At 46.8% G+C, this 26487-nt stretch overlaps 1 protein-coding gene and 1 non-coding gene across 2 annotated transcripts; both read left to right on the top strand.

Moving 5' to 3' along the window:
- The first annotated feature begins 448 nt into the window (after positions 1 to 448).
- trnat-agu (transfer RNA threonine (anticodon AGU)) lies at positions 449 to 522 on the top strand. The gene has a single exon. It is a non-coding gene; the product is annotated as a tRNA-Thr (tRNA).
- Positions 523 to 2723: 2201 nt separating this feature from the next.
- ca12 (carbonic anhydrase XII) lies at positions 2724 to 14195 on the top strand. Its single transcript, XM_056282478.1, has 9 exons — positions 2724 to 2790; positions 4363 to 4383; positions 7349 to 7528; positions 8903 to 9045; positions 11529 to 11624; positions 11716 to 11779; positions 12371 to 12528; positions 12752 to 12882; positions 13565 to 14195. The coding sequence occupies exons 1-9, from the start codon at positions 2724 to 2726 to the stop codon at positions 14193 to 14195; spliced, it is 1491 nt and encodes a 496-aa protein (XP_056138453.1).
- The last annotated feature ends 12292 nt before the right edge of the window (positions 14196 to 26487 follow it).

The raw sequence follows: 26487 nt of genomic DNA, 5'->3' as shown, positions 1-26487 counted from the left end.
AGGGTGTCTTCCCTTCCTGCCTGCTGCCCAATGACTGTCGGGATAGGCTCCAGCATCCCTGCGACCCTGAGGGCAGGATAAGCGGTTTGGATAATGAAAAACACACACACACAACTGTAACTACTGGCAGGCACCAACAACAGGTGCTAGCAAGTTAAACAAAAATTAAGATCTTCAGGATGGTAACTTTATTTATAATGCTTCATGTATTTGGCCTAGACCTCTAGTTTGTGATAATGTTGATACCAGTATGATCTAGAGGTATCTCTGTCTGAAGACTGCAAGGCAAGAGGCGGAACATGTAGGAGCGTATCACTTACCCTAACCTTAACCTCCCTACCGTAATCTCAGTGAGGGTGGAGGTGGGGGTGTTCTTTGCACTGTGGGGGCGAGTCTTGGACTTTGCAGCCCTCTCTTGAGATCCGCAGACATTCTATTGACATCATCAGGCGCTGTGGCTTAGTTGGTTAAAGCGCCTGTCTAGTAAACAGGAGATCCTGGGTTCGAATCCCAGCAGTGCCTTTATGAATTTGAGTGTTCGTCTACTAGAGCATTTCTGCATTACTCCCACGCCTAACTCATTACCAACTTCTCCACTGCCCAGCTGTTATAGAATTATTTATATTATCCAACACAGTCCAATATTTAACAGTACAATTACTACAGTGAATTACTTGGTGCAATAATATATTTTGTATTCGTTTCTGATCTCATCTTTCTTTTATTGTCTGTTTTTTTGGGGGGGGGTTGCTTGCTGTTTCTTTTTTTATCTACTGTTTTTATTGCCTTATATTGTATTTTGTTATTTTTTATTATGTCTTTAACAAATGAAAAAGCAACCACTAAGCTAAACTCCTTGCATTTGCAAATATACTTGGCCAATAAAAGGGGTTCTGATTCTGATATGCAGATCCATTTGATTTTCAACTCAGTGGGAAGTGGGTAGCAGTGTAAACAGATCTTCCTTCATTCAGCATTATCAAATGTCCATTTTGTTCTCAGTTATGCAAAAAAAAAGATTTATTTAGCTTTGGAGATGGATTCTTGTAGATTTAAAATATACAATAATGTCTACTATTACCAGGTAATTCAGTACCACAATTTCTGCCAGTCAGGACACCCGCACTACTACCATGGCAATATAAATTGCTGCTATGCAGTCTTGTTTTAAGATGACAACAGAAGCATATAAGCCTAGGCAAAACTTGAAGTATCTGGGCATGCAGCTTTTTGGAGGGCCAGATTACAACTTTGATTAAGTCCAGATTTCCGAGGGGACCGAGGATCGTTGGAGTGAGATGAGGCAATATCAGCACCAGGGCTGCGAGAACCATATTTTTTCCCCCCTCAAATAACGTAAGTTACTTAAACATATAATGATGGTGCCACGTGTTACGTCTCCATAGAATCTTCCACATATTATAATGACCGTCTGATTGGCAGACGGGATCCGAGAGTCCCATTCATTTTTTCCAGATGACAAACCGAATGGACTTGGATGAGGTCTGTTGAGCGCCATTATTTTATTGAGAGAGAGAGCGAGAGAGAGAGAGAGAGAGAGAGAGAGAGAGAGAGAGAGAGAGAGAGAGAGAGAGAGAGAGAGAGAGAGAGAGAGAGAGAGAGAGAGCAGCTTGGACGCAATGCAGGATAATAATAGATAGACATGGGAAATGGTAAAAGTTGTTCAAAGAAAGCTGAATGGCATGGTGTTGTTAAAAGGTGATGGATGGGGAAGCTAGTAGGCTATGCAGATCCATGCGGTTATGTGTTCAACCAACTATCTGGGTGGGGGGGGGCTTCTTTGTGTGAAAAGGCGCTGTCAACACATTGGAATAAAGTAAGGTTCACCTAAATAATAAAGACCCCGTGATAATAAAAGTTGAACGGTGCAATATTCAATATGCAACACGAAGGCACTTGTTCTGCCCTCACCCCCCCACCCACCCACCCACCCCTCCTTTGCTGAAACCTCATTAGGTCCCAAACGCTGTTTATTTAAGTTGCATCGGGTTTGACCGCTGGCGTGCTGTGACTGCGCCGCGCGAGCTGTGCCTGTCAATCACCCCGTGCTGCCCGGTGCCGGAATGCGGATGCTGCAGCGCAGGTGAAACGAGTCAGATTCCTCCGACTGTCACCCACTTTAGAGACTTTATCCGGTGTGGTTTCAGCTTCCAACCGCCACAACGTTACAGATTCACCTTTGGCGTCAGAAGTCAGGCTCGGGAAGACATGGGGTCTATACATTTATTTTTTTTTATTTCCAAAAATGTTTACAATCGAAAATAAAGCAAACAGAAATGGTGGGGACGGCGGTACTCTGCCGACTCGAAAGCCGCAAAGAAGAAGAAATCAATAGATAAATAAATAATTAAAAAACCGCGCGCCACCAAACAGCCGACGGTTGGTTCGTATAGCCGCGGCGCGTGCACGTGCGCGTGCGCGGCGGGTCTCGGGTTGGGGGGGTTGGGGGGGGGTTGCGCTCGGCGAGTAAACTCCCGAGGAGTCCTCCGCCGCTCTGCCGGTCCCGGAGGCCGGCTCTGTTGTGGCCGTGACGTCAGCGGCAGCCACCGCGAGCCTGACGGGATTTTACTATAAAAGCGGCCGGTTTGGATGCCGGCGCGCGCGCGCCCCTTCCAAGTTTCCGCTCTCTCCGGCGTCTTACGTTCACGTGCGGCAGGCAGGCAGGCAGGCAGGCAGGGCCGAGACGCGGTGAAGCGAACGAGATGCGGACTCTCCTCAGCTTCGCCCCCGGTGCCGTCATCCAGGCGGCGCTTTTCGCCGTGCTGCACGGTAAGACGCGTTCGGAACGTGCGGCACGCCGGCAGACAGACAGACAGACAGACCGCCGTTAAGGCTTTTAATTAGGGTTGAATCAGCGGGTAATTGAGCGGCTCTTAGAATAAAGCGGAGTCGGCAGTTGTAGAGTGGAATCAGAGGAAGGATGCTCAAAGGCAGGTGTTTAATCCAGCTCAGTCGTCTATCTCTAATCTAGCCCTAATTTTGTGTCTAATTTTACTTATTTCTAGGTTGTATCTAATACGTATCTTAATCTCTAATACGTATACATAGCTGTATCTGATCCATAGGTTGTATCTAATTGTATCTAATATGTATCTCAATCTCTAAACTTAATCTCTAATACGTATACATAATTGTATCTGATATGTAGGTTGTATCTAATTGTATCTAATATGTATCTCAATCTCTAAACTTAATCTCTAATACGTATACATAGTTGTATCTGATCCATAGGTTGTATCTAATTGTATCTAATATGTATCTCAATCTCTAAACTTAATCTCTAATGCGTATACATAATTGTATCTGATACGTAGGTTGTATCTAATTGTATCTAATATGTATCTCAATCTCTAATCTTAATCTCTAATATGTATACATACTTGTATCTGATATGTAGGTTGTATCTAACACGTATCTCAATCTCTAAACTTAATCTCTAATACGTATACATAATTGTATCTGATCCATAGGTTGTATCTAATACGTATCTCAATCTCTAAACTTAATCTCTAATACGTATACATAATTGTATCTGATACGTAGGTTGTATCTAATTGTATCTAATATGTATCTCAATCTCTAAACTTAATCTCTAATACGTATACATAATTGTATCTGATATGTAGGTTGTATCTAATTGTATCTAATATGTATCTCAATCTCTAATCTTAATCTCTAATACGTATACATAGTTGTATCTGATCCATAGGTTGTATCTAATTGTATCTAATACGTATCTCAATCTCTAATCTTAATCTCTAATACGTATACATAATTGTATCTGATACGTGGGTTGTATCAAATTGTATCTAATATGTATCTCAATCTCTAGTCTTAACCTCTAATGCGTATACATAATTGTATCTGATACATAGGTTGTATCTAATTGTATCTAATATGTATCTCAATCTCTAATCTTAATCTCTAATACGTATACATAGTTGTATCTGATACATAGGTTGTATCTAATTGTATCTAATATGTATCTCAATCTCTAATCTTAATCTCTAATACGTATACATAATTGTATCTGATACATAGGTTGTATCTATTTGTATCCGATACGTATCTCTAATTTTGACTGAGAAAATACTTGACACATCGTCATGTTAAGTTGTAATAGAGAGCAGTCGTCTCGAATGTTTTCATGAACGTTGATGCATAGACATTTAAAAAAGGAGGATGGATGGTGATGATGAGTTTGCTTCAGAAATCCATCTTTTTGCGCGTCTTCCGTCTTTTGCAGTGATATTTATAGACACTGGCACCAAGTTGACATCAAATTCAAACAGTATGTCTGGCAAAAGCTCAGATGATCATTTTTTCGCTTGTCTCTTTCAGGTGCCAAATGGACATACAAAGGTGAGTATCACATTCATTGAACTTGCCACAGTGGCTTAAGCACCACTAATTTTCCTTGTGGCTTCCTGTGTAGCTGCATTCGTCGTGCATTTCCTTGTTTGGATTGTTTTCTTTGGCCAGTCTTACTTGTATTACACCCTCAAACCAACATTAGCAAACCGGGCATTAAATTCAGTTGTGGTGCACAGTTGGAGCCAGCCACAGCCACAGCCAGCGTGATAACAGTATTGGTTTCAATGCTTCTGGATGAAAAGGAAATTACCATTTGACCCCCCCCCATCCTCTCTCTCCCCCCTTCATCATCATCCCAGAAACACACTTCATAAAGACTCATGCTCAAAGCGGGACAGTTAAGAACATATCTGTCACCACATGTCAACACTGCAGTGCAACTCAGTTCAGCGCCGCAGCTGATGTCTTTCGGCTCGGGCTTTGAGTCTCACTGAGAATTTTGCTTTTCGTCGTTCAGATTTTTTTCACTTTATGCGTTCAAAGATCAAAATGTTAAAACCAATACGAAAGCTAATTGAGCCAAATAGGTAATCCAGACTTTTTCGGTTCTGAATAACCTAATTAAAGGGGGTGTGTAACTTGATTTAATGTTCTCTGTTTAAGACTTGCTGATATAGCCAGCACATTCTTTTACACAAGTGTGCTGAAGGCAAAAAAAAGAAAGAAAGACAGCCTTGTTTTTGTCTTGTTTTTTTTTTTTTTAGGCTGATCTCAGTTTTATGCAGAGCAATTTGTGGTCAAACAATTATGGTACAAGAAATGACACTTGCTGAGTTTGCCTGATTCACCCTGTTATTAATATCATTCTAGACACGGCTTGGCTCCAAACAATTTCTAAGAGCTTTTCTGAAGGAAAGCTCGTTACCCTGCACACACAAAAAAAAAAAATTCCAAATAGGAAATTATTGCAATGTTCATGGCACAAAAAAAAGAAAAGAAGAGTTGCCCTGATTAGCTAGAGTTAGCCTAGCCAAAAAGCTTTGCCGTATTACACATGCAAACCTGCACTGTTTGCTTTTTACAAACACTTCCTACACCTGCGTCGGGGCAGCCGCCCCCCATAGATGAAATCAAATACTTCCTAGCAACTGTTGCCAGTTTAATTGCAACACGGTGACTAGGAAGTCAATGTGATACGGGTTGCCATGACAACAGAATAAAAGAGTTGATGTTTAAAAAAAAACAAAGAGCCCCCCCCCTCTCCACCCCGCCCCCCGAGGCTTATTCCTAAGTGCAGCGTGGTGGGTTTCATCTTCAGTTACAGTCAAAACACGGAGAAGCTTTGTCCCAGTGGTCCGGGCTCGAAGGGCCGGTACCACTTGATGGGGACAAAGCTGAGTCATGTCACATCTTCACCTCGACAACATGGAGACGGTAGAAAACAGGAACGTCTCCCCCTACTTTTACCCATTTTTTTTTTTTCTGAACCGATGACGCTTTTGGTTTCTCGCCCTACTCGTCGATTCCCGAATTCATACCTACTTTGACGTCGCTATGAAGTCACACAGTAAGAGGAATTACTCCAAAGGGAGGGGGGAAAAAATCCCTATAAAGATGTGGAGGAATTCTTGTTTCAGATTTACATAACTCCATGCCAAAGTTGGAAGAAAATACGAGCAGAGTCCCGCTTTGCCAAAGAACGCTGAAGAGCCACCACAGGCCACTGACGTGATTATGAGAGGGCAAGCCGGCTCTAATTAAAACAGCAAATGAACTGGACACTGAGTAATTATAGTCATAACGGCAAGTTTCTCTCATATTATGGAAATACTTTGCCTAGCTTGAACTCGGGGTTTTCCCTCGAACAAGTATTCGGTTACTTAACAGATTTTCTTGATGACTTGATGCGTGTCATGTACCGATTCAACTTTCTCCGGGAAGGGACGGCGGTGACAGGAGGAGGAGGAGGAGGAGGCCTCGTGCTGCATCATTCATATTTAATGTGACATTAATGTGGCACATACTGAATGGGGAATTCTTCCGATGGGTCGCGAATAGATAATGTGAATACATGACAGTGATGTGAGCGCAGCTACATGCAGCGCTTTCCCCCGAGTTATTCATTCGGCATTAGCTGTTGTCCCGATCTTGCAGGGGTGTTCTTAGTGCGCCGGAAATGTTATTGGAGATCATTAGTCACAGCTGACTGGCCAAGTGTGGACCCTCGCACACTGATGCGCTCGTTGAAGGAAAACATCCCGGAGGTTTCTGTTTCCCCCCTTTACGTGGGTTTGTGATGAGTGTTTTCTGCACACCTGATAAGTGCTATTTAGACAGAGCAGGGTGCTCCGTTGCTTTTGCAGGCACGCTGCTGAGAGACACCCTCAGGCTGAGGTCATGTACTTAACTACATGACTTGATCGGCGAGACTGCCCATTTTTAGTGTTCTTTGCTTTATAGTACCCTTTCATTTGGAAAGAGACAGCGTTCTCGCCGGTTGTCCCGGCAAACAACAGTCTGTTTCTCACTCTCTCTGCCTCGGATACAGTAGAGCCAAGAGCTCGCTGGGAATAAGCCACAGGCCTCTCCCATACTGCCACACAACTAGCGCTGCAAATGGCTAATAATACTTCACGTTGGTCACAGATAAATGACTTCTTATAGGCCAGGACAAACCCAGACGTGGCCTTTGATGCCACCACCTCTTGCACTTCACATTAGGGCAGGTTTTGTCTGTCTGCCCTTTAAGCTGGAGATGTTTAACATTTAAAAGGCAGTCGTTGTACCTCACCCGCTGTGCTCCTTGTTTGAGGACAGAGTCAAATCTCATGTTTTCACTTGCCCCCCCCCCCCATTGTCTCCTCAATAGAGAAACATACTTTTTGGGGGCCTTACAGTATGAAGTAGCACTGCACAACTGCGTGGAAATGAGTTGCCCGTAAAATAATTGCATTCAGAATGGTAAAATGTTGTCCATAAGGTCTTTTACTGATAAATATTGATACTGCTGCAGGACCGGATGGAGAGCATCACTGGGCCAAGCATTATCCTTTCTGTGGTGGGCCTTTCCAGTCCCCGATAGACATCAAGACGGAGCTGCTCCGGTTTGACCCCACGCTGCGGCCAATCGAGGTTCAGAACTACAACGTCACTGCCAGTGAGCAGCTTACTCTTGGAAACAATGGACACTCTGGTGAGTGTAGTCAATCAGCCATTTACTATTCATACACCAATGCAAAGTTTGAGTTCAACTCCGAGGAGAAGGTTGCAGTTGCAGAAAATGTTTTCACAGTGAATTCACTACTAGCCACTGACATAAATGCAACACTGCTGCTGCATATACGAGAGATTAGGTAGCATACCATGAGTCCGCTTGAGACCATGGCATTCTATGTTAAATATAAAGCTAATTTCAGAATAAAATGCGTTTAAAATGCCTCAGAAATAGTCTCTTCTTGTCTTGGTGGCCTAATTTCGAGAGTCAATCTAAAACAAAGTGATGGGAGGCTTCTCTTTCTGCATCAACCATAGCAATTTTCCCCAACAGCTCTCTTATTATCTAAGCCATCCTTTCACCCAAAGTTTAGTCTGGGAAACTAAGAGCCGAGATTAGTCATCTGCCCCACCGGATCGTCTGTAGCGTAACAAAAGAAACCAGAATCAATTTTATTGCCGACAACTGCGTTTAGTATCTGTTGGTAACACATTTTCATTTTTAATTAGTAGAACCCAATTTAGCTTTCAGTGAATAGACAACAATAGCCTTGCACCACAGACTCAGAAATTATGGCGATTGCCTTGGCACGAGAGCAAATGACGTACAGAACTACAGTTACGCTGTTTTGCTTTGTTTTGATGAGAGAAAAAAATGCATTGAAGGGTAGGTTGGTTAACCGGCCTTCAGCAGCGCGCGGCAGAACTGATCAGACTTGCTCCCCTGATAGCTCACAAGGCGTGTCGCAACTCGACGCGGAAAAAAAGAAGTGCTTCATATGAAGAATTTAAATGACAGCATCTGTAAGCCCGTAATGTCTGCCCCGCGTTCATCACAACACGGCAACAGCTGTGACATCAGCCGAGATAATTTGCCACCCAGCAGCCACCGTTTCACCACCTGCCGTCAGGTGGAGTCCCAAGTATTGGACAAACGCCTATGTGTGCACGCCCGGTGGGCTACGACGACGCCAGCCCCATTAGCTGGCATCGCCGGTGTGGCTGAAGTGTGCTGACGCCGTTCTTTCACATCCAGACATCCCTTCATCCCTCCGCGGTGTAAAAATAAGCATTCAGACAATGACAAGACGACCGCGTCACTCACTCCGTCGCATCTCGAAGGCAATTACAGAGCTGCAAGAGATCCTGCGAAGAAACCTCGTCCCGCTGGGTTTCTCCGCATGCCTCAGACAGCTTAAACGGATGTAGGTTTTCATCTGGTGTACACACGAGCGTCCTTATGCAAACTGTTGATTTTTGATACCGTAATTCACACATCATAAACGGCCCTCAAGAAAGCCAATGCGCTGCCCGGTTACGCTTGTCTGGAGACTTTGTGCTTTATTGTCCGCAGTGCAAGTGTCCCTGCCTTCAAAGATGTACATCTCCAGCCTGCCTCATCGCTACACGGCGGCCCAGCTCCATTTCCACTGGGGCTCCTCCAGCAGGCCCACGGGCTCCGAGCACATGGTGAACAATAAGCAGTTTGCAGCAGAGGTAAAAAAAAAGATTAAAAAAAAAGGCTCGTCTTTAATTGGGGGCTTTCTCAGCTTGCTTATTTAATTCTTATTTCTTATTATTAATTTTTATTTTTACTGCTTTTGCACAGCAAAACACTAAAAATCCACCAAAAGTGAAAAAACTGAAAATAAACAAATAAATACACAGAAGGATGAATTGAGGATTGGCGCGTAATGGATCTGCACAGCAGCCTGGAAAGGTTTTCTCATTGGCCTTTTCCCCATTACGCCAGAGGATTGCCGGGTCTACACAAATGAGTCGATGATCTTTGACTCGAGCAGGTGATGTTTGACTGGCAGGAGGCGGCGGCGAGCCGCGGACACTCACCACGGCTCGTAGTCCTTACTGCTCTAGCTGGGGAAATAAAAAACCCCCAAGAGGGGCTGCCTATCTGCATACCCCTACCCTGGTTTCTTCACTCTGTGGCACGGCGTCCACCCTGTCGGCACTTACAGAAGCGTGAATCTTCCTGCTTATTCGTGTAATTGACTTTACTGTGCAACTGAGCGCTCGTACCAAAGCATCTGATCCGGTGTGCCAAGGCCTCGACCGAACATCGCGAAGTTACTTGAGCGGTTGCGAGGCAGGCCCGCTGGAAGACAGATATGATAAGTGGCGGGCGACTTTTAATCTTTCTTCATCGCTTCTAATCTAAATGATTCTCGGGGCCAAACCAGGCAATCGGTGGAGAGAGGCTCAGAGTTAAACACACTGTTGTTGTTTGAAACCATAAGGGCTGCAGCTAAATTGCAGCTCTCGCAACGGATCGGAAATAAACACGTTTCATGACAGATTAGTCATCCCAACCTGAAATTGCAATTTACGCTCAGACATCTGAACGACATTTATAAATTGGTGCGTTTTGTTGCATGGTTGCAGAAGCCCAAATGGCGGACGTGTAATTTCAGTCGACCTCAATATGGTGTCAGTGCCTCGTTCTTCGCCAGGCCTTTGCAGGATTAGGGTATGGGATTTTTATACGTGTGGGTTTTTCACCACCCCTGGAGGGGAGTGGCTCTCTGCGAACACCAGGGAGAGAGTGCAAAAAGGCGCTTGCTGGGCTTGGCAGGTTTGATAGCACAGAAGGCACAGTTTACAGAGTGTGTTTTAATACGTGGAAGTAATGTCGGTACAGTTTACGCAGTTTGGAGGGTGCATTCTGCTTCGACATGCAGACCAAACCCAAAAAAAAAAAAATTTTTTTTTTGGTTGTTGACGTTTTTATGTCATTTGACATTTAATTTGAATGGCTGCGGGTAGAATATGAAATGGTGCGAGTTACAACCTGTGTCCTTTTACGGGACCATTCCCCCGCAACACTGCCGCCACATTTAAGGTGCTGTGGTTTGACCTGACTTTGTCAGCGGACATGATGAGGGTATGCATCTTTTCAAGTGTCTCCAGACTCCAGAACCACAGTCTTTTCCTCTTCCTTGATGACATGTTCCTATTGAGGGATGGAATGATGGAAAATTGAACATTTCCCAGAAACGGTGCATTTGTCCCCCCCTTTTTTTTTCTTTTTTTTTTTTTCCCAGGATGGGCATGAATACAATTGCGACACATCTGGCTCATGGGACTCTCCCAGAGGTTCACCGCCCACTTATGCCGCACCATCGGTAATGGAACTGACGTGCCAGGTCTCTGCCGCTGGGTTGTAATTGGCCAAAGATGATGTGTGTGTCCCGCGTTTCTTACCCGCCTCATTTCTGAAACGGACTTCTCACCCGTATGTCTTCACCTGAACGTCACATTATGCTCGCCATTCCCAGTCCAATTAACTCCTATGTGAAAAGAAGGTGCCGTGCTTAGTAACAACTGTTCAGAGGGGGGAAGACAGTTTATTTAGGATCCCCCCCCCTTTTTTTTCCCTCCCCAGTTGTACTTGGCCAATTACCCCACTCTTCCGAGCCGTCCCGGTCCGCTGCTCCACCCCCTCTGCCGATCCGGGGAGGGCTGCAGACTACCACATGCCTCCTCTGATACATGTGGAGTCGCCAGCCGCTTCTCTTCACCTGACAGTGAGGAGTTTCGCCAGGGGGACGTAGCGCGTGGGAGGATCACGCTATTCCCCCCATTTCCCCCCCCCCCACCCCGAACAGGTGCCCCAACCCGACCAGAGGAGGCGCTAGTGCAGCGACCAGGACACATACACCCACATCCGGCTTCCCACCCGCAGACACGGCCGATTGTGTCTGTAGGGACGCCCGACCAAGCCGGAGGTAACACGGGGATTCGAACCGCCGATCCCCATGTTGGTCGGCAATGAATAGACCGGCACGCTACCCGGTAAAACCTTATACTTGTGACATGGGAATAAAGAGGAGAGAATATATAAGGTTAAGATAGAGGAGAAGAGAGAAAGGCACATATATTCTGAAATGAGGCTCCGGATGATTTTGTATGACAACTTTTCTCCTCAATATGGGTGTTACGTTATCTTCTGTGCCCTTCCACAGATGCACATTGTGCACTTCAATTCCGACAAGTATGCCAACATTTCGATGGCTGTGGACAAATCTGACGGCCTCGCTGTCTTGGGCGTCCTGATCGAGGTGAGGCCTTAGGGAGAGGGGCAGGGGAGCGGGGAAGTTGACCGCGATACAGAGAACGCACGTGACTCAGACCCCTCGCCTTCTCACACAGGTCGGCGAATTCAATCCAGCCTTCGAGCAGTTCCTCAAATTCATCAACGGCATCAAATACAGGGGTAAGCTCCGTCTCTTATTTCACCTCACTGGAGTCTTTTCCGGTTTTAGGGCGCACATATCCGACGCAGACGTGGTCTTCACCAGTATTAACAAATTGTAGCTGTGATTTTTTTTTAATTTTTTTATCTGTGTTAAATGTCAGTTTTTACACAACGTATCATCCCTACAAAACTGCAATGCATTTGCTGTCCCGGTTACCTATATATTTAGCGTTTGATTTGACAAATTGCCATCCTAATTCGTGACGTAAAGCGTAGACCGGATCAACACCTTTATGCACAGCCATGAAATAATGAATGATAATGATTTATATTATAGGGGCTTCGTACACTGAACAGCCTTCATGCATCTGGTGGCAACAGATCAGGATGGTTCATCGCTTGAGAATTCTTTAACACTGGTCATTTACCCCCATTTCAATCATAACCCTCATGTTCTGTTCGCTCATTAGCAACGGCTGTACTGTTCGCAGCTCTCAGGGACCCATCTACACCTTACCCTCGTCTAAATTAGGAATAATATCACCGGTGCTTGCGGTTAATAGTCGCAGTTGGCAGTGAATTCACTGTACCGTGCCTCTCATCCGGCAGATCAGAAGGTGCAGGTGCCAGGGTTCAACATCCGGCGGCTGCTGCCCGCTCGTTTGGACGAGTATTATCGCTACGACGGCTCGCTGACCACCCCGCCGTGCTACCCTAGTGTGCTGTGGACAATCTTCAGGAACCCCATTTCAGTCTCCCACAAACAGGTGCGTCAGTACTGGAACCCTGACCTTTTCAGTTTAAAACGGGGCCTATTTAGTTTCACCGGGCGTAAACACTGTCCGGGCTTTCTCGTCGTTTTGGACCGGTCCGGAACTCTCGAGGTAACGTGGAGCCGTAGGTATCGATTGATTATGTTCATTAAAGAAAAAGAAACCTCTCGGTCTTTAACACAGTTTGTTTGGTTGTGCCTCACCCCCCCCCCCCCAGTTTCTGGCCCTTGCCACTGCCGTCTACTCCTCCCATGCCCAGGAGTCGGCTCCTGTGCCGCTGAACGCCAACTACAGAAAACCACAGCTCCCCGACAACCGAGTAGTCCTGGTATCTTTCAAGGAAGGTAAGTATGGCCTTCAGATTGAGTGCAAGAGTAATGGCCACTTAAATTGTTCAAATTGCATGGCCTTTCTGCGCCGCTTTAAACTGGGCTGGAGGGTTGGGTTTTGAACGAGGTATGTGTGATTGTGTTTCCCTCCTCCCCCGCGGGGGTCAAACATGACCGTCACACTGGCTGTTGCTTGTTTGGTTTCGCTCGCCGGTGGTAAAGCCGTTACCCTGATTGCTGTTTTTTTTTTAGCGCTGCCCTTTAAATTCACATAGAAGAGCTTCTTATTTCCTCACGGCATGCTGTCTTTCAACTCCCAATTACTTAACCTTTACTGCCCAGTAATGAGAAATCCTGCAGCCTAGAAGAGTTTTTGCAATGTTTTTTTTTTTCTTACCAAATTGCATGGCCCAAATACCACGCATTGCAGTACTTTAGGAATCTGCATGTCCTCTTTCAGAGCTTCTCTCACAGGGCTGTGCTTTTGTAATGGCGGCTCTGTTCGGACGTGGCCGTGTGGCGGCCCCTCTTGTGCCGGCTTTCTTGAGAGACGTTCCGAAGAAGCTCCCTCTCTCTCTCTCAGTTTGTAATCATAGAAAAAAGCTGTTGCATGCTGGGCCTGTAGGCCAAATATTTACGCACCCCTGGGATATCCCTGGAGGCGGGTTGTTTTAACCAGGCTCTGTGTCTGACGCAGGCAGAGGACTGCGCGGTACTCTTACAGTCACATCGTCGCTCATGAGGAAGCAAATCATTCAGCAGCTTCTGGTTGGTGACCTGGCGGACCTGGCTGACGAAGGGCTCTACCGACTCCTGCCAAGCGGCCCGGAGAGGTCCCACGCCGGCAAAAAGTGGAAGGGCTCCAAGAGCGAGCTTAGCAGGACAGCGGCCAACCCCAAACAGAAGAAGAAGAGCAAGACCAACCACAACGGGGGGAAGTCGAGGCTGAATGTGGATAAGCTGAGCTTTGCCACACTGGAGCAGCAGGTCTTCCATAAGCTCAAGCAGCCCCACAGTGAGAACCAGCTGGTTCAGTCACTCAGAGAGGTGGTTTACCCCGAGCTCAACCTCAGAAGCTACCTGGAGTGTAAGTCCGACCTAGCCCTCCCTACTGTCAGGCAGATCCTTCGCGGGAGGCCGACCGATGAAGCTCTCGAGTTGGGTCGCTCTCTGACCAAAGCCTCGATGGGACAGGCTAAGACCTCCTCATCAACAAAGCAGGGCGTGCCGGCGAACAAGTACGGAGGTCCCGCCCCAGCTTCTGCGCCCACGAAATCCCATCACCAGGGTCATCCACACCCCTGGCTTCTGCCAATGGAGTGGGAAGACTAGAGCGATGGGTGACAACATGTTGCATATTGCCTAGACGCAGCTTGTCGTGTTACCCAGCAGACACAGTTGTGTAGGACGGAATGAAAGACAAATGTTTCAACATATTGTAGCCAAACATTCTCACGACCACACCGTCACCCTCCAGTGACTTTGCACCAAAATATTTAATACTGAATTATTTTTGCTAATATGTGTGTATCATATTCATTAATATTCATATTTTGTCAGAAAAAAAAGATTGTACTTTGGTTCCTCTTTACTGTAGTTACTGACCGCTCCGTAACTTGGCCGGATTATTCACAAAATGTATGGTCATTATGTATGATCAGTTTTGGTCAAATATGACAGATTGTAACGCGTGCAAATTGGAGTACAAAAAAAAATGTTTAACTACGTCGCTTTGCTTTCGCAAGACTTTATTTTTTTTTCAAACAGATGAACGAGAACGACGTCTAATAATGGACATTTTTGCGTCACTGGGGAGAGTTTTGCATACTGTTTCCACTGCTGCTGTTCTATAAATGAAACCTGTGACGGAGGCAGACCTTTTTTAGCCATCTGCATCTTGTGCCTGGAAATCTATAAGCGTAGAGCTGAACATAATACACACCAACACGACTTCCTGGCAGGGAAATATTTAGAATTTTATGGGGGAAAACTAGTCATACGTTATGGTAATTGTAGTCCTCTGCTGTTGTAGCTGTGGTTATTGTCTCGCACAATGCAGAAAGGCAGCTAAACTGTACGAATTTGCAAGAGCTGTAACTTAAACATTCCTGGGTTCTGTAACATTTTGTGCTTCGGTTTTAAATGCCCCCTTGAAATAAGCAAGGGCTCACTAGTTTTACACTGTTTGAATAAAAGCATCGCATATGAAGCTTCGGATACTTTGCAATTTATTTATTTTTTTCCCTTCTTGGACTTCACTTGTCTTTTCACCTTCTTTCTTGATTTTCATAATAGATGATAATGTGCAAGGGTGGCGCCGTGGTTAGCACGGTCGCCTCACAACAAGAAGGTCCTGGGTTCGAGCCCCGGGGTAGTCCGACCTTGGGGGTCGTCCCGGGTCGTCCTCTGTGTGGAGTTTGCATGTTCGCCCCGTGTCTGCGTGGGTTTCCTCCGGGGGCTCCGGTTTCCTCCCACAGTCCAAAGACATGTAGGTCAGGTGAACCGGCCGTACTAAATTGTCCCTAGGTGTGAATGTGTGTGTGTGGGCCCTGTGATGGACTGGCGGCCTGTCCAGGGTGTCTCCCCGCCTGCTGCCCAATGACTGCTGGGATAGGCTGCAGCATCCCCATGACCCTGAGAGCAGGATAAGCGGTTTGGATAACGGATGGATGGATGACAATGTTCAAAGTAGTAGACATCGTTGAAGGGTGTTGCACAGCAGGCCATAGTCACGGGCTCAGGCAGTCGAGCCATAGAGCCTGAACAAACCCATTCAGAGACTCAAAAGTAAGGGGTGGGGGGTGGGGTGACATCTATCAGGCACACATTAGATCCAGATCTTGGAGTTTGTTGAATGTGAGACAGTAACAGAATTCACATTGGAGGTGAGGTGCCACTTTTGATAGGGACGAGCAAATCGTCATCTGCATAGCGTTTCTTTTCCATGTGCCACCACGGTTAGGAAACCGGGCAGGTTTTCATGGCAGCCCATCACTCTGACGTCACTCATTACCTCCTCTCTTTCTCTGGCTGATGGTGCCTTCGTGAAATTAGGCAGCGCAGTGTTGAGGACCGCTGCTCTGGTTTATATGACGACAAGAGAGGAGGCGAAGAGAGGAGTCGCGTGACATTTTGGATTTGGACTAGATTATAATTGGGCTGGCAAAATGTTGCTTCGGAGCTTGCTACAGCAGACCAGTAAGGTCCTTCAGACCCTTACAGTATGGAGGTATGGTAATCTGGTTTGAGAGTTGATATCTGGGCAAAGGATCAGAGGCCTGTATCACAAAGATGCTGAAAACAGCGGCGCTGGGCCCAGTGGTCAGCGCTGTCGCCTCACAGCAAGAAAGTCCTGGGTTCGAACCCTGGGGTTGTCCCACCTTGGGGGAGGGGGGGGGGGTCATCCCATGTCATCCTCTGTGTGGCGTTTGCACGTTCTCCCCGTGTCTGCGGTAGGGTTAATACTGGGTCGGGTCGGGCTGGGCTGGACAGGAGCACTGTCTGTGGCCTTGACTGAGGCATAGCAAGATGAACTGGAGTTGGTCCCCCCGGGTGCTGCACGATGGCTGCCTGCTGCTCCTAGCTACACAGCTAGGGTGGGCTAAATGCAGAGAAAGACATGCCCCATGGTAAAGTGTCTAAAAAAAACCCAACCTGGATAGCTTTGCTGAGTAGAACCACGTGTCCCCAAAATCTGGGACGTGGACGGCAGTTAAAAAGAGCCGCTCCTGGTTTTACTCAGCGCGGTTATCTGGCTAACTCGGTTAACCCGCTTTGTGACGCGGGCCCCAGAGCAGACCGCTCACTGGGGCCGGTGGCCCTCCGAAGGTTGTTGGGTGCTCTTGTCAGCGTGGGCCCCGGCTGTGTGTTGTTTCATAGCTTTCAGCCAGCGAAAGGTCAGGAAATTACTGGAACCAAAATAAGTTTGCAAACGAGCAATCAACTCCGGCACCTCGCGGGGGGAACGGGTGGTTCTCAGTTAATCTGCATTTAGCCACACGTGGAAATGTAAGTTTTTTGTTTTTTTCTGAGAACATGGTGTGTGACGTGTCTGTTTGGAGAGGTGACAGGACGTTGCTTGGGTCCAACCGCTCTGTTTAATGAGATAGCACAAAGTTTTATGTGGTGTTATGTTAAATAAGACGGTTGCGTACTATGAATAGACTGGATGGAGCAGAGCCCCAGTCAGGCCGATGGGAAGAGTTGATAACCGGCAGCGGCTCTCTGCAGGGAAAAGTGTATTGATTATCAAGGGGCGCGTATGAAGACGGGTGGCTGGTGTCATTTCATCAACAATCTGTGGTGAAGAAAACCTCGACGTTATAAATATTGGGTCTGTATTTTTGTGTGACTTTGACGGTGTCTTTGCTGCGACTCTTCTTCTCGTGAAGATATCCGACGTGTCATTTCTCCTGTGAAATTTTGTTTTTTCTGTGCTTTTCTCTCTTTCTCTCCGTTGCTCAGACGGCTTATCTTGGATGAACCTCGGTATGTTTCCTCTCATTCGTTTTTTTGCACCTTAACTGTCTGTACGGTCGCATGTCGTCCTCCCCATCATCCATTATTACTGCATTTCATTCTTACCCAGTGTCAATGTGATTCCCCGTCTCCGTACAGAGGACGGGAGGCCACTAACGCACTGTTTTAATACACTTTGGGTAACGCATTAAAACTACTGCCCTGCACGTCTCTGTGAGACCGTTTTACTTCATTACAGTTAGTGAAATGGGTAGTTTTAAGAATTTAACCAAAACATTCCAATCATCATTATTGAACCAATTGATTTCCTAAGTTGTCTGTAACTGTGAGTGCTTATGGCATGAAATAGGCTTGTCCTGTCTCATGAAGAATTTACTTGACTCACTGGATTTTATATATATATATATATATATATATAGGCGGCACGGCGCCACAGTGGTTAGCGCAGTCGCCTCACAGCAAGAAGGTCCTGGGTTCGAGCCCCAGGGTAGTCCAACCTTGGGGGTCGTCCTCTGTGTGGAGTTTGCATGTTCTCCCCGTGTCTGCTTGGGTTTCCTCCGGGGGCTCCGGTTTCCTCCCACAGTCCAAAGACATGCAGGTCAGGTGAATCGGCCATACTAAATTGCCCCTAGGTGTGTGTGTGTGTGTGTGTGTGTGTGTGGGCCCTGTGATGGACTGGCGGCCTGTCCAAGGTGTCTCCCTGCCTGCTGCCCAATGACTGCTGGGATAGGCTCCAGCATCCCCGCGACCCTGAGAGCAGGATAAGCGGTTAAGATAATGGATGGATATGTATATATATATATATGTATATGTGTGTGTGTGTGTGTGTGTGTGTGTGGGTGTGTGTGTGTGTATATATATATATATATATATATTATACAAAGGTAAATAATTATTGTTGGTTCTGGTTTTGCACAAAGAAACAAGGTCGCATTTTGCAAGTTATTTCTGCCAACAAATGTTTTAACCATTTAACCATATCTGGATTTGTGACTGTTTTTCCCTCGATCTGTTGTTCTAATTTTTAAACACACATTAACACACACAAAAAAACATGGTCCTGAGTGTGTGTGTGTGTGTGTGTGTGTGCACGTGCAGGAACACATTAACACTACACATACACACAGATAGTGAGTGCAAGACTCCAGTTACCACATCACCGGTTCTTCGACCTTGGTGATATTCTTTTGCTTCTGTTGCCCCCCCCACCCCACCCCACCCCACCCCACCCATGCTTTACAGGTGTACTGGTTTCCACCGTGGGGGCCTCTGCACTGGGACTTGGTCTCACTGTCTCTTTAATATGCTGCTTGTTAAAGCAGAACAGGTAGGTAAATCCGAATATTCATCCTCTAATAACTAAAAACTGACACGACACAAGATAAGAAAATAGAAACAGAAACAAACAGAAATAAAAGATGAATATGAAATAGAGATAAGAACAAAATATATCAACAAGCATGGTGCACAAACTGCACATAACACCCTATCTATACTGCAGTACCGCAGCACACAACAAGCAGCACAGACAAAACCCGACAGGGCCGGTCCAGTGGCCATGAACTCCCAGTGCCTGGCGGTCTGAGTCTGGGGGAGGAGGTGTAAAGTTTGAGCGCCGCAGGCAGGAATGACCTCCTGCGGTGCTTTTCTGCAGGATGAGTCTATCGCTAAAAGCACTCCCGTGCCCAACCGGCGCGTCATGGAGCGGGGTGGGAGACGTTGTCCACGACGGCACGTCATTTCAACGGCGTCCTCCTCTCAGAAACCGCCGCCAGAGAATCTGGTTCCACCCCCCCCACAGCGTCACCGGCCTTGCGGATCAGTTTATTGAGCCTGTGTGCATCCGCTGCCCCACACTTGCGTCGCTGACCTTGTTAAAAGCCACACCAAGCCCACCGTGTTGGACTGTTAAGGTGCGCTGCTCGGGGCTGGTAAACCCGGGTTTCATCCGCGCAATTCGAGCGAACGCTCGTGCACCAACGCTGACGTTCTGCACCCCGGCGTTTCCCACGCCTCCCCGCGAGCGTTGCATTACACGGCGGCGGCAACACGTCCGCGCTCCAAGTGGAAGTGGCCCCAAGTTTCCAGGGAAACGCTGATAAAGACATTGTTTACCGAATGGGAGAGCGAAGCCAGAAATACCCCATGATTTAATTTGGAGGGTAAGACTTCCATAAAGTGGACAATTGCAGAGGGTATTTCAAGAGTGGGGAGTTGCCTGTAGCCGAACCACATTGTAAGTCTGGCGTTTAGACTCTTGGAAGACGGGAGATGGCCTTTACGGGGACGGTGCCCTCATTAGCCGGGCTCTCCGGGGCCGTCCGGCCGCTCCGACTCCAGCTCGACCGTGTGACATCACTGAAATCGAGAGCACATCTCGCGGAATTGTGGTTTTTCTATGACAGACTTGCGCACTGACAAATATTTTTCCGGTGTTTAGGTTTTAGTGGGGCTGGCAGGTTTTATATACTGCAGAGAGTACGTAAAAAAAGAGGTTTCAACAGTCGTGTTCACAGGGGAGCGCAAGGAATAATCACAATAAGCCTGAGCGAGGGGGGCCGTTAACACATCTACCCGCATAAGCCGGGGGAGCGGGACAACCAATACTGCCTGAGGTTCTTGTTTAGAAACATAACGAGAAATTAGAAACACCACTTGGGACAACACGTGCCATTCGCTGGATGATCCAAGAGTCTAAATCCATGCATTTACGCTACAGGCGGCCCCAGTACAAATGACAAACCCCATTGTGATATATTCTGTCCGTTCACCTACAACAAACATCGTGATAATGATTAGAAACTAGATTTAACTTGACACAACCCCGCATCGGATAAGGCTTAACTTCAATGTCCCGGGTTCGTGTTTGGCCCCGGAGCTGATGTCGTAGGCCATTCGCTCGCTCGCTCTCTGCGGCCTGTCTCGTCCTATTACCGCGAAGCAAAAACCAGCGAGAAGACGGCTTAGAAAATACATAAACTGACGCTAAACACTGCGTGGCCTGAAAAAGTCAACGGCACGACTTTAAAATCACGTGGAGGACGGCGCTTGACAGTGCCACAAATCAGTGTCCCAGTCACATCGCAGCCAGTGCTGAACGTCATGTGGAGTGCAGGTGGTGCAAGAAGGCAACAGACCCCCGACAGGGGTGTGGGTAGTAGCAGTAGGCGATTCAAATTAGAAATCGGTAAGGCCATGCCACAAATCAGTGCAATAGTCATGCTTGCAGACCATGTAGTGATTAAGGTAACCCTGGAAAGGGGAAGTTTTTCGGCCTTTCCTGAGTGGCAGGGATGAGTCCGTAGCTCTGGTGGAATACGGGGAGTCGCGTCACCACTTCGGTGGCCGGGTGAGGGAACCGTGTGGACCTGGAGCTCGGCCGCACTGACAGTAGCCTTGAACAAGTAGGAATGCGCGTGTTAATATGGGGGTTTTCAGAGACGGGTCTTAACACACCGGTGCAACTCGGTGTTATCCGCATGTGTGTTTTCCTTCGACGAGACAGATTAGGACCTCCGAAGCTGTCTTGTGCGGGGGGGGGGGGGGGTGTCGGGCAGGAGTTCACGGTTTTTGGAAAAACAGATTCCTGCACACTGCCCTCGCAAAACGTTGCTTTTACATTAACCAGCATTTTGGCCTTGTGTTTTACTTCCTCGGGGTAAACGCATAAACGGTGTTTTTGCAAGAGCGGTGTGCAGGAATCTTGTTTTTTCAAACCTGCGCGTGTGTTGCAATGGGAAGAAGCGCCATGTCTATAAAAGGTACCAAGATATAGAGACCAGAATAACACGAAGGATGCAATCTGAGGACCCTCCACGGCTAAAATGGAAGATATGTTTATAAAACACACACGCTGAGGACATTACTTCCTGCCTCATACTAACGGTGCACATGCCCATCTATTCTATATCTGTTCCAGAGGCCCAGGATTTATCACTTGCATCCAAAGCAAGGTATTGACTAAAGTCTGTTTAAGAAACGGCACCACACATAATGTGCGACAGGTTCAGGACGAGGACTCCTCTTCAGACTGAAATTTCACCCAAACGAGGAATCAAGTGTTGCATGCCTGTCAACCCTGTAATCCCCAGATCTGCTGGTGGCCGCCAGGAAAAAAGCGGAGGTGCTGGTCACGACACCGGGGCGAGAGACGAGTGTGGGTCAGGAGTATAGCTTGTCACGCGGGACCCTCCGTACCAGAGAACTCGGACAAGAGCAAGCCCTGACGGTGAACCTGAATCACTCCACCCAAAAAAAACAAAAAACAAAACAAAAACAGTCTCCTGTCTTGCATCTCTAAGTCCTCCTCTGTTTGTAATTCAATCATAGTGGTCAGTGAAGTTTGCATGCAGCTCTCACATTTTGGGAAGCAAGTTTTCTTTTTCTTTTTTTCTTTTTTTCCTCCTCCAGCCACATTCTGCTTGGACTTCCTTTTCAAGTTGCTGTTGTGGCCAGAAGAACATGGGTAGCTTCCATGTCGGATGTCGACGAGATTGTTTTTAATCTGTACGACCGTTGCCTTCGAGCGAGAGGGAACAGATGTCCTCTTTAAGTCCCCCCTCATTTATCTGGCACGGTGTGTTGAGTTTCTCAAGTGCGACTCCACACCAGAAGCCTCTCGGGCAGGCGGATGAAGACACGAGGCTGAAGTGGTCAGATTCCCATGGCGAGTTTGACCATTGCATATGTTCCCATGACATGTCCAGACATGGTGGAAAGCACAACCGCAGTCCAAACAATAGGGGGACAGCAGTTGACAGACGTCCACTGATGGTAGGGTGGCCTGAGAGGGATGGGCTATACCACAGACCTAACCCTGTATTTAGAGCTGCTCTATGGATTTTTATACTAAAAGGCGGCATAGCTCCATACAAACACAAAAGCCACACAGTTCCTTCCCTGTGAATAACGCTGAGAAAAAAGGCTTTTGTTTCTCCGGGCTGCTTGTGGGCTGACCCCTAGCCCCTCTTTGCTACTCTGACTCACTCCCCTGCACTCTGGCTACCTTCTCGGCTAGAACGAAGCCTGTATAGCCCAGCAGAACCCTGTTATACAGCACACATTTCTATATCCCTTCCTCACAAGGGGACGCCGTGTCCATTAACGTTATTTTATTCTCTCTTTGTTTCGTTTGTGCCGATTACTCGGTGACGTTTGGACGTCTATTTACAGTAGGAAAGTAAGGACACGGCGTGCATGCATTAACTGTATTTTCTGCGTTGCCTCGCTCTGTGTGTAAGCTCTGGTTGTGCGTTGTAATTCTGGTCCACTCGGTGCATTCGACAACTACTGCATGTCTGTCCATCCTGGAGGAGGGGTCCCTCCTCTGTTGCTCTCCCTGAGGTTTCTGCCATTTTTTTCTTGACAAGGTTTCTTCTTGTGGAGCTTTTCTTCGTCCAAGTCAAGGGTCTAAGGATGGATGGGGGGGGGCGGTCATATATTGCACTGATTGTAAAGCCTGCTTTGTGATTTTTGGGCTGCACAAATGAACTTGACTTGATTTGACAAGCACAGGTTTCAGCAGGTAATATCTGAAAGACCTGAGCTGTAGATTCTTTACAGGCTATCCGGGAAAGCAAGGAAATGACAGTGACAGTCAATCAACAGTATTGGCTGTCTCACATTGTTGTTTTTTCCTCAGTAGGAAAGGAGAACCGGGGACATCCGGGTAGCGTGGCGGTCTATTCCGTTGCCTACCAACATGGGGATCGCCGGTTCGAATCCCTGTGTTACCTCCGGCTTGGCCGGGCGTCCCTACAGACAAAATTGGCCGTGTCTGCAGGTGGGTAGCCGGATGTGGGTATGTGTCCTGGTTGCTGCACTAGCACCTCCTCTGGTTGGTCGGGGCACCTGTTGGGGGGGGGGGGGGTAGCGAGATCCTTTCACGTGCTACGCCCCTCTGGCGAAACTCCCCCCTGTCAGGTGAAAAGAAGCGGCTGGCGACTCCACATGTATCGGAGGAGGCAGGCATGTGGTAGTCTGCAGCCCTCTCTGGATTGGCGGAGGGGGTGGGGCAGCGACCGGGACAGTTCGGGAGAGTGGGGTAGTTGGCCGGGTACAACTGGGGAAAGAAAAGAACCAGTTGAGAGAAGTAAAGGTCAGAGAAGCACAAAAGTACAACAACATTTCCCCACAATTGTCCAAAAAAGTCTCTATTTTGGCATGTAATATACCACACAGTGCTATTAACTGGTCCCACGCCGCTGAGATGGTTTTACCTGCTTGTTCCTGGCGTTTTTCTGCTGTCACATGCAGCACCACAATATAACCGTATTGGAAGCACAGAAATCCTGAAAGCACAAGTTAAAGTGAAACGGCACAGCCTGGAGAACTGTATGTTGGTCTAGATTGTGCTTTTCCATTAAACTGTCTGCCGTTGTACGACCGTCGTAGAATGCTTATTTGTTACACAGTGTAACAAGACTGTAAATAATTACTTTGCGGAGTCCCGTATTAAAGTGTCATGGTGTTTAAATGAGCATCTGTGCTTCCACTTTTTATTTTAAGGAGGCTGTATAGAGGTTTCATCAGCTTTTTTGGTCAGGTATGGTGTTGCCTACATAACTGCTCATAGCGTGTTGTCTCCTGTCTTAATAAATGTTGTCATACTTGAGGAAGCATTCTTTTTCGGTCATTTCTTGCCTGCCAAATTATATTTTGACCGAGCAGACCACAACTCACACACCGAAATCAATGTGACGTATCATTCCACATGGGCAGCACGGTGGCCCAGTGGTCAGCGCTGTTGCCTCGCAGCAAGAAGGTCCTGGGTTCGAACCCCAGGCCGTCCCAGGTCATTTTTGTGTGCAGTTTGCATGCCGTGTCTGCGTGGGTTTCCTCTGGGCGCTCCGGTTTCCTCTCACCATCAAAAAGACATGCATGTTAGGGTTAATACTCCTGCCTGTGCCCCTGAGCAAGGCAATGGAAAGAAGACCTGGAGTTGGTCCCCAGGCGCTGCAGCTGCAGCTGCCCACTGCTCCTACACAATAGGATGGCTTAAATGCAGAGAACACATTCATTGTAAGAATACAGTGTCAAATAATACTGGCTTTCATTTCATCTCAGTTTGAGCAATATGTCTAACAGCAGAGACAGAATCCACCTTAATACCTGGTCCTAGATTTTCCTCTGCCCCCGCTCTCCTGTGCTGGTACTGACTGACTGTTGAGGCACCCATGTGCCTTTGCAGCCGATGTCATCAGGATCATTCCAGGGGCCTTCTGGGTTCCACTGGGTCCCCGTTTATGGTTCCCGCTCTATTGAGGTCTATGGTAGACTGCTCAGAATCAAGCCATTTCTTAAAAGAATAAACAGTTGCAATATGTTTTTATGTGAAACTAGCTAAATATCATTTAACACTTTTTTCCCGCTGCCCTTTGATTTGATAGACTTGGCTTGTAACTGATAGACCATTCGTTGAAAATATAGTTTTAGTGATGGAAACCATAACTAGAAATATTACTCAGTTGGCAGCATCATTTCTATCATTTCAGGCCTCATAGATTTGAAAATGTGAAATAAATATGTGTAAAATTTTTTATAACAAATAAATAACAAAAAAATGAATACTCACCTGCTCGTTTCTGATCAAATCATCCATCAAAAAAATGTCACTCGGACTAATGAAAAAAAAAACCTACCAAAATTCAACACGGGATGTCCTTACCCATGTGTTATCCAGCCAGGTAGACTGCAGACTGCGGGTTGGGAAACAGCGTCAGAGAATTAAAAAAAAATCAAATTTAATGGCAATCTACCCAATAGACTTTAGAATATCAAACTGACATTGGTGCCTTACTGTAGCCTTGTTGTCATGGTGACACCAAAATTGACATAGCTTGCTCTTGGTAGCATAGTGCACGCATAAAAAATTGTGAAAATATGCTAAATGGATTTTAAGACATACTGCTTTTGACTAAAGAGTTGCACTGTCAACAGGGCAAAACTTCACGAAAATCCGTTAACAGTAGTGCTCCATCACAATACAGCTGCACAATATGCATCAATAAATACTTTTGAACAGGCTAAGAATTGGCTGATTAATAAATCAACCAATTCTTGCAATGCAGTCAAGTCAAACACCAGTCAACATAAGTCAAACAAGTCAAGTATTTTAAGCTGGGTGGAAAATGGAGCCAGTTCACAAAGATCCATTGCTGACAACTAAAGAACCACACCTGACAACGCTAGCTAGCTCGCTATGGCCCACAGAGAAATTAAAACCAGTAAGCTAATGTTGTCTAATTGATATATTTTATTTACCTCTGCTCACGGTCACCGTCCATGACAGGTAATTAAGTCCAGATGAGGAAAAAAGTAACCGACAGTGTACTGATGAAAAGGTATCCGAGAGGCAACTGAATCCTTTATCGTTCCGCTGCGAGACGACAGAGTGGAAGGAAATCAGCTGAGTTGCCTGGCAACACAATTAGAAGCTGGCTTCAATTTTGTTTGAAGTTGGACCGGCAACATCCAAGTCATTTCAAAATCTGCAACTTTGTGAACATTTTTAACATTTGTACGAGTAGGTTTTCACAGAGGCCCTAAAGTCCCGAAAGGGGATATCCATCAAGCACAAGTTAATTATCTTGTGTGCACAATATTAAAAAAAAATCACCTTTCAGGACTTTAGCAGCTCTGTAGTCTTTCAACACATACCTATTGTTATCATTCATATTATTATCCAAAAATAATAATAATAATAATAATAATAATATCGGTAGCGGTACAGAAAGTGATTACAATCTTTGAAGGTATTGGTCCATGAGAATTTTATCCTCAAGGAAAAATTGAAAGAAATTTATTGGCGATTAAGGGATGGCATGTGGGCGGCACGGCGTGGTCGCCTCACAGCAAGAAGGTCCTGGGTTCGAGCCCCGGGGTAGTCCAACCTTGGGGGTCGTCCTCTGTGTGGAGTTTGCATGTTCTCCCCGTGTCTGCGTGGGTTTCCTCCGGGGGCTCCGGTTTCCTCCCACAGTCCAAAGACCTGTAGGTCAGGTGAACCAGCCGTACTAAATTGTCCCTAGGTATGAAGTGTGATGGCCTGGCGGCCTGTCCAGGGTGTCTCCCCGCCTGCCGCCCAATGACTGCTGGGATAGGCTCCAGCATCCTCGCAACCCTGAGAGCAGGATAAGCGGTTCGGATA

The sequence above is a fragment of the Lampris incognitus genome, chromosome 6 (assembly GCF_029633865.1).
Source record: "Lampris incognitus isolate fLamInc1 chromosome 6, fLamInc1.hap2, whole genome shotgun sequence".
NCBI classification, from domain to species: Eukaryota; Metazoa; Chordata; class Actinopteri; order Lampriformes; family Lampridae; genus Lampris; species Lampris incognitus.
The sequence above is the reverse complement of the archived record's forward strand: the minus strand, read 5'-3'. Positions and strand labels throughout refer to the sequence as shown.

Coding starts and splice junctions, on each gene's coding strand:
- ca12 (XM_056282478.1), top strand. CDS start 2,724: ATGCGGACTCTCCTCAGCTTCGCCCCCGGTGCCGTCATCCAGGCGGCG. Junction 7,529..8,902: donor TGGAAACAATGGACACTCTG/GTGAGTGTAGTC, acceptor TATTGTCCGCAG/TGCAAGTGTCCCTGCCTTCA. Junction 11,780..12,370: donor CAACGGCATCAAATACAGGG/GTAAGCTCCGTC, acceptor CTCATCCGGCAG/ATCAGAAGGTGCAGGTGCCA.